The sequence below is a fragment of the Triticum dicoccoides genome, chromosome 4A (genome assembly GCF_002162155.2).
Source record: "Triticum dicoccoides isolate Atlit2015 ecotype Zavitan chromosome 4A, WEW_v2.0, whole genome shotgun sequence".
NCBI classification, from domain to species: domain Eukaryota; kingdom Viridiplantae; phylum Streptophyta; class Magnoliopsida; order Poales; family Poaceae; genus Triticum; species Triticum dicoccoides.
Genome location: NC_041386.1, coordinates 712,322,832 through 712,330,974, shown reverse-complemented (window position 1 = coordinate 712,330,974; position 8,143 = coordinate 712,322,832). Strand labels below are relative to the sequence as shown.

Here is an 8,143-nt window from a genome sequence, read left to right as displayed (position 1 = left end):
ATCGGCGTACGGAATACCTGAGTTTCTGGTGGAAACAATTGTCGTGAACGCCGACTAGATCCGAGGATTAGTCGACAGGCACGCTCATCGAGAGAATGTTGGAGATTCTCAAATGAGTGCGCGCAACCATCGTGGCCAGATGCACTTCCTCCAAAGCCCGAGCCTCGGCAGTTTCCCCTATGATGGGGGTATGGAGAGCCTCCTCGTTGTGGCGGTGCAGCCCCTCCCTCAGTTGCGGACTGAGAGGTTGAGGCTGATACTCCTCGTGGGCGAATGACGTACCGTCTCCGTCCCCGTTCTCGCCGCTGCAACGGAAACCAGGCGGGCCGCGATGGGAATCGACCATGAGGACCTCCGCCACGGGGTCACAACTCCTGCTCTCGGAAAGTGTGTCTTCTAAGTCAGTCGACGGGTCGACTGGACCGCAGTGATATACGTCGGGCTCGATTGTCGCGACTTGGGGGTGAACGTCTATCGAGCCACCGCGTGCTTCACCCATCACTGGAGCCGTGATCGACCCGACCGCTTGCAGCGGCGGCCAGCAGAGCGAAAGAATGACACGGGGGTCGACGGCTGCCGAAGGAGGACGCCGCGGGCACTCGCACGGAAGTGCGACGAACCTCGGATCGGCAGTGCCTCGACATCGAGGGGGGCCTCCTGAAGCCAGGCCGAGCCGTCGGCGACGAAAGTGAGCGCGCCGAGTCAGAACTCGTGGCCCATGATCAAACTGCCGCCGGAAACCATGTTGATGAAGACTGAAGAAAATGCATCCTCGCCGGAAGTCGCTAAGACGCTTCGCCCCACGGTGGGCGCCAACTGTCGTTGTACTAAGACTGACAGTAAGATTAGGGGGTACGTATGAGGAGGCAAGGTCCTAGCTACGGTGAGATTGTACGCAAGTGTTTACGAGTTCAGGCCCCTCTCGGAGGAGGTAAAAGCCCTACGTCTCGGTGCCCTGAGGCAGTCGGCTGGATTATGGTGTGTGTTACAGGGGTGCGAACCCTTTTGCCAGAGGAGGGGGGTGGCTTATATAAAGTACGCCAGGACCCCGGCCATCCCCCGTTACAAGGAGTTCAATGTACATAAAGATGGGGCGTTACTGATAACGCCAGCTATAAAATGATATTAATGCCCTTGAAGACTACGGAGTGAATGCTTGACCGTTGCAGCCCTGGCTGGCTCCTGGTCTTCAGTAGGTCGAGTGGTTTCTTGTATGGTCGAGTGATCTCGGGAAGGAGGGGTATCCGAGTGATATGATTGGTCGAGTGGACTGCACTCGAAGTCTTTAATTGGTACTCCCTGTTGTCTCTGGGGTACCTTTGCTTCTAGGGTAGTGACCTTGGGTAGGACGTATAAGTCAGGCCTATGACCCTACCCTAGGTCTATATCCTCATCAACCGGCACTATGCAGATCTAACAACCTCCGCATAATATCGATCCCAAGACTCCACCTTCACAAAACATACATGCGAAAATGTGCACGCTATGTGGTGAAGTGTTAGTATCACACCACGGATTACAAATACTTCGCACACAAACAACAATAATACAAATATACAACAACTCATAAAATCAGGGTTTTTTAATCAAAATCCAACTCATACAATGGAAGTGAATAAACCTTATATAGGTAAGATTGCAAATTCCCTTAAGAAGGCTCAAAGTAAAGCAAATGGTGTCCATGACCCTGCCCAGACCGAGTGCAACCAAGCTAACATCGTCCACACCATACTTGTTCGGACGAAGCTGCAATGTTGGTTGTGGAAGGGTGAATACAGGGGTACTCAACAATTTTCAAGAAGGGAGACGACACACATGACATGAGCCGTCATCGCTGAACTTTCGCTTGAAACCAAGAGTCCCCGACAGTCGTAGCCTGCTCGAGAGAAAGCTCTACGACGACGCCTTCAACAAGGAAGTATTGTCATGGAGACCACCATAGCCAAACTTGGAAAACCAAATTAGGATTCTCGAGGAAACAAGCCATGGGTAGGCTAATGTAGAGCGCCCATGGCCAGAGCACAGGAGCTTCCCCACCGGCGCAACACCGCCGATCGTGGGGCCTGAAAGCAAATCACTGCATCGAGGGACCATCCCTGAAGGCGACGACGAGTGACAACCTTTGTTGAGGGAGCCAACAGCTAGCACAGCCGTCGTGCATCGGCCCGGAGCAGAGGAGGGATGATGTAGTGGAGGGAGGTGGCCGAGAGAGGAGTTTGGGATGCGTCCTCACTACCGCCGTCCGTCGACGGGGCCTAGAAGGCCTCCTCCGGTAACAGTGAGGTGAGGATGGGTGGCAACGGTGCTTTACTGGGTGGTGGCAGGGGTGGCCACAAGAGTGGAGAGAGCGACCCGACGGGTAGGCTAGGGTTTTCGGTCCTGATTAACAAAATGTAAGAAACAACATCAGACACTTTCAGATCTTAGTACAAGAACTACTATATTATTTTTCGGGGTTGATCAAACAATACTTGAGGGATTTGATTAAGATATAGGAAGAAGCATGGACATTTTTTTTCAACATTTCAATGAACACAACTATTATTTCAGGATATTTTAGGTTTGATCAGGCATATTTTTGTAAGGATTTGATTAAGATATAGAAAGAAGCATGACATGATTTTTCATTCCAGCATTTCGACAAAGAAGCATAAAAAATAAGCAAGAAATGGAACATTTCTGCATCTCAGTAGCAACATGGACAGATAAGGAATTGCACTTGAATTCACTTTGCAATTCACATCATAGCATTAACTGAGCTTGATAAACAAAACGCAAGAAACTTCATCAAACATTTTTAGATCACAGTACATGAACTACTTTTTCGGTAAAAAGAATATATTAATATTCGCGAAGATACCAATTACACGCAGCCTCTTCATCAATAAGATGTCCGAAGACATCAAGAATGTAGCAGCAGTACAGGAACTACTAAATCATTTCAGTGTTTCTACTTAAGATCACAGTGCAGGAAGATTCAGATATAGAAAGAAACATGGGCATTGGATTTTCATGTCTCAGTAATCACATATCCAGACCATGCCTCAACAGATCAATTGTTATTTTAGGAAGACTTTCAGATCTCAGTACAAGAACTATTATTTCAAGATCATTCAGAGTTAACTAAAGACATTTGAGAAATTTGATTCATATACAGAAATAAGCATGACACTGAATCCATTCGAGCATTTCAACAAACACAAAGCAGACTGCATCTCCGATATCACACCTGAACCGCTACAGCCACCGAACTGACAAAAAGAGCAGAAATCCATCATCAGTGCTTGGACCTCGGCGAGGTCCTCCTTGCCGCCGGCGCCTCCGCAGCCTTCCTCTTTGGTGAGGTCCTCGCCGCTGTCACAGCCGCCGGCGCCACCGCCTTCCTCTTCAGCGACTTCTTCACAGGCGCCTCAGCGGCCGGAGCCTTCTTCCTCAGCGGGGCCTTGGCCGGAGCCGCGGCCGCGGGCTTCTTCTTGCCGCCGCCATCCAGCTGCGCGTCGGCGATGCGGTCGAACTCGTCGGAGAGCTTCCTGACGCGCTTCCTCTTGGCAGCAGCGGCGATGGTGACGAGCGGCACCCCCTCGCCCTCCGACTCGCCGGACTCCGAGTCCGAGTCCGAGTCGTCATCCACGACCTCCCGCCGCAGCGCCCGCTCATGGGCCGCGACCTCCGCCTCGTCCTCCGAATCGTCGTCGTCGGAGCCGAGCGCGTCGTCGAGGGTGGCAGGGGCGGGCCGGTGCCCCGCGGCGCGGACCTTGGACTTGGCGACCTTGGCGGACTTGGCGGAGACCCTGGCGTCGCGGCGAGCGGTGCGGCGGAGCTTGACGAGGTTGCCCTCGATGCGGCCCTGCAGGCGGAGGCGCTTGGCGGCGAGCCCGCCCATGGACCAGTGCGCGTCGCGCGCCCAGCAGAGCAGAGCGTCGGTGACGGGCGCCGGCGGGTCGATGCGGTCGCCGGGGAAGACGCGCGGGCGCGGGAGGCCGCCGCCGTAGAACCTGCCGGGGCCGAGCGCGACCACCATGGTGACTGTGGCTGAGATCCGGCCGAGCGGACTTCTTGATCCGACGATCTCGCTGTCGCTCTCTGTGGATCTGGATGAAGGTGAGGATTGCGGCGGAGGGGATGGGGATGGATGAGAGAGAAGGGGGGCCGGCGAGGGGGTTTATAGGTGGGAGGGAGGAGCGCGTGGCGGGAAACTGAGCCGGGAGCGGGGTTGGCGCCAAGAAAATGGCGGTAAAAAATCTTGGCGCCGAGAAGGGGGTCTGCGCGGGAAGGCGCCGCGGCGTGGGAATGGAGATGGCGGGAGGCGGGAGCCTCCCTTCCGTCTATGCGCCTGGGCCCCACTTGGCAGGCTGCTCCTGTTCCCGCTCCTCTCTACGCGACTGGGCCCCGCTTGGGCGGCTTCCTCGCCTCTCTCTTTGCAGTGGGCCCCGCTGCCATGCCTTCGTTTGGTTTACACAAGTCGTCTGTTCATTTAAACTTACTACTCCCTCCGTTCCTAAATGTAAGTCTTTGTAGAGATTTCATTATAAACTGCATACGGATGTATATAGATGCATTTTAAGTTTAGATTCATTCATTTTGCTCCGTATGTAGTCCACCTAGTGAAATCCATACAAAGACTTATATTTAGGAACGGAGGGAGTAGCAAAAGAGCCTGTGCGTTGCAACGGGAGAAAAAACCACACGCCCCTAACACAATAACCATGACTGAAGACTCCAATAGATCCATGGTGCATCCCATCTGTGTTGCCACTTATCCTTCTTTCTTCCCTTGTCAATGGTGACCACTGTGCTTACACAATCATAACACGTTTGAATATGGTCAATTCTAAGGTGTCTGTCTCTCCGCATAATAAGATGAGGAATCTATTTTTTTCCTTGGAGGGTTTGCCAAGGCATGCATGCATGGTAATAGATGATTCTTTTGCCTCCAAACTTATTTTGCTGAGGTTTTGATTTCCAATCCGGATATACGCCGGTATGAAGGAAAGATGGATCGTGCACTATTGATTAAAATTGCATCCTAAATATCATTAAATAAATGTTTAACACGTAAAACGATATCATATTCATATTCTACATATTATTCTAGTCAATTTTCATATATAACGTGCAAAATTAGAGTTAGATTTAAAAGATATGGATATTTTTAAAAATCATTTGAATCTACCCAAAAATAGTGGATGGACCGCGGGTTGATTAACCAAAAGACTATAGGGTTTTCTAAAAGGAAGAGCAAATCGTTGATGGGCAGATGCACTTCTCCCTTTATGAGTAGATATAGATTAAAATAAGACGCGGGTTAATTTTAAAGAATGGCAGGGGGGTTTCCACAAAATTACTACGGATGGGCAGAAGTACGTCTCCCTATATTAGTAGGTATAGTAAAGAAACTATGTGTTGCAAAGGGATAAATAAATCCGTACACACCACTAACGATCCAAACCGTGGAGATCTTATGGAACTCAGCCTAGAAAGCAAACTTTACCTGAATAGATATCGTTAACGACGAGCCAACAGAAGTGCAAATAAGGTCGAAGTGAATCAATGGAGATGTGGATGGAGGTGTGGGCAAAGAGAAGGTAGCCGTTGATGATGAATCATATGGACCCATTGGCGACACGAAGAATAGCATGCGACACATGGTGGCGTGGGCGAGGTAGCCCCATGGCTAAAAGGCCCCATAAGTTTGTGCCCTCTATTTCAACACATCACATTACTCATGACAAACAGGAGCAGAACGGGACGAATGGGCAACGAACAATGGAAAAGGAGCAAAAATATTCTCCGACACAATCTGGAAGTTAAATATATGGAAAAACATCTGTAATTTAAGCTATATGTAAACATCAAAGGGAACTGTATGTATTTTGTGGTGTTGCTGGAGCGGATGTTCAGTGGCAGACCACCCCAATTACTGGTAGGCTTTCAGTCCCTACAACACACAATCAAGTCAAGAGGAGTGCTCATGGATGCATGTCACGATTTTTATTCTTGAAAAAATGTTATGAAGCATGGAGAATAAAGTAGGGAACGCGGCGCCACCATGAGGATGCAGTTCCTTCAGTTGTCAGGCCCACCAATGCAAAATCTGCTTCAATCTATACTAAGCAAACAGTACACTGCCGAATCAAACATCGTCACATTTATTCAGTAATTGGCCTAGAAGATATATGCTAGATTGCAGCATAATCTCTAGTGTATTTGCCAACATCATGTCCAGCCACAGTGCATGTAAAAAATCAAACAATACAGAAAACAACCTACTGCTCAGTTACCATCTCTCTAAATAAATCTCTGAAGAACAAAAGCTTGAGGGAAGGGGCAACAACAGGGCAGTTCCTTCAGTTGTCAGCCCCACCAATGCATAAGCTGCTTCAATCTATACTAAGCAATCAGTACACTGCCGAATCAACCATGGTCAGATTTATTCAGTAATTGGCCTAGAAGATATACACTGCCAACATCATGTCCAGCCACAGTGCATGCAAAAAATCAAACAATACAGATACTCTGAACACACAAAAGCTTGAGGGAAGGGGCAACAGCAGGGCTGTTTTTGAGGGAGGTCGAGGCATCACATACCTGTGTTGTAGCCACCGTTGGACTCAGAGTGCTTCTCTGGACCAAGAATTCCGGCGAACACGGTGCCAGTTCCTCCGGCGTACTCAAAGGCGAACTCGGTGCCTGTTCCTCCAGCGTACTCAAAGGCGACATGATGCGGAGCATAAGCGACGGTGCACTACTCGCTGGTGGCGCTGGCCTGGTTCATGATTCGGGCCAAGAATAATTCAACTTATAGCAGCGAACTCCAATCCGGGTCGGGACGGTTTCTTTGTTTGAGAAGGAGACCTGAGCAGGAGTTTGAGAAGGACACGGGAGCAGGATTTCCGTCAGAAATTCAAATAAAACACGGGAGCAAAAATTCGTCAGGGACTCCATCCTCCCGCGCGAGGCGCCACCCGAGCCGCCTTCCGCCCCTTACCGCCGGCGACGGCGAGCGCGGAGCTGGCCTTGACGGCGAGGGCGGCCATCTCCTGCCCGGAGAGCGGCCGGCGGAGCATGGACATGGGCAGCACGAAGTAGAGCCACCCGGGCTGCAGCGCCTCCTCGGCCGCCAGCGCACGGGCGGGCGCGTCGAAGCGGAGCTCGTCGGCGCTGCACAGGAAGCTCGACGCGCTGGCGGCGTCCCCCAGCGCCTCGCCCGCCATGACGGGCGCCGCGAACTGCACCAAAGAGCCGTCTGCGCCGACCACCTTCGCCGTGGCCACACGCCGGCGACGGCCGTCGACGGCGCACGACGGAATGGGCGTAGCCGCCGCCGTTGCCGCAGGAGGAATGGATAAGATGACGGGAGGACAGCGAGTGAAATTCAAATGAGTACAGGTTTTTTTTTGCAAAATGAAACGTTATATAGAGACCCATACTAAAACAGGGACTGCGGGTTGATTTTTTATAAACCGAGGGGCTTTTCCGCAAAACGCCAGCGACGACGGACGACCAGAAACCCACGGCGCTTTATTATTAGAGAGATGCGGGACGAAACCAAGAATATCACCTTGCTTTAATAGTAGGTATAGATATAGATTATATTAGTAACACCTAAAAAAAACTTATTAGTACACAAAATATTAGGGACAATGGTTTTTTTTAACCTGGTTCCATGCGCACCCATTGTAAATTATAAAATCAAAAGGAAAAAAAGGCTGGAAGATCAAATAATTCTAAAAAAATTCATACCATACATGGCCGAATATTCTAATTACGTGTGAAGTTTCACGGAGAAATTATCCGTGGTATTGAATGTTCGATTTTCGGTTCTTCACTAAGAATACCACAATGTCTTTTCTTTTTCAAATTACACATGTTAGTAGAACATTCGACCAGCTTTGATATCCTGCAATATTGAAAATGTTTAAATTCTTTACTTTTTTTTACTATTTAAAAAAACATCAAAGGGCTAACACTCGTTGTTTTTTTTTCATAGGAAAAACTCCGCTAGCGCCGCGCGCCAAAGATAAGGCTCAAACGCGGGCGTACTGGGAGCTCTCCCAGTTGCCGAGCCAATGGGTCGACGCTCCGTTCTCTTTTTTTTTTTACTATTTAGAATATGTGATGGCAGCACGTGGAACCATACCCA

At 50.1% G+C, this 8,143-nt stretch overlaps 2 protein-coding genes across 2 annotated transcripts; both read right to left on the bottom strand.

The window, feature by feature from the left end:
• Positions 1–3,040: 3,040 nt before the first annotated feature.
• Positions 3,041–4,158, bottom strand: LOC119288090 (60S ribosomal protein L22-like). Its single transcript, XM_037567712.1, has one exon. The coding sequence runs from the start codon at positions 4,019–4,021 to the stop codon at positions 3,278–3,280; it is 744 nt and encodes a 247-aa protein (XP_037423609.1). The 5' UTR covers positions 4,022–4,158; the 3' UTR covers positions 3,041–3,277.
• A 2,240-nt stretch (positions 4,159–6,398) lies between these two features.
• On the bottom strand, positions 6,399–7,358 carry LOC119284202 (the record flags this gene model as incomplete). Its single annotated transcript, XM_037563422.1, has 3 exons — positions 6,399–6,406; positions 6,589–6,690; positions 6,941–7,358. Coding segments are annotated over 3 exons (528 nt in total), but the record flags the coding sequence as incomplete, so codon positions are not given.
• Between the last annotated feature and the right edge of the window lie 785 nt (positions 7,359–8,143).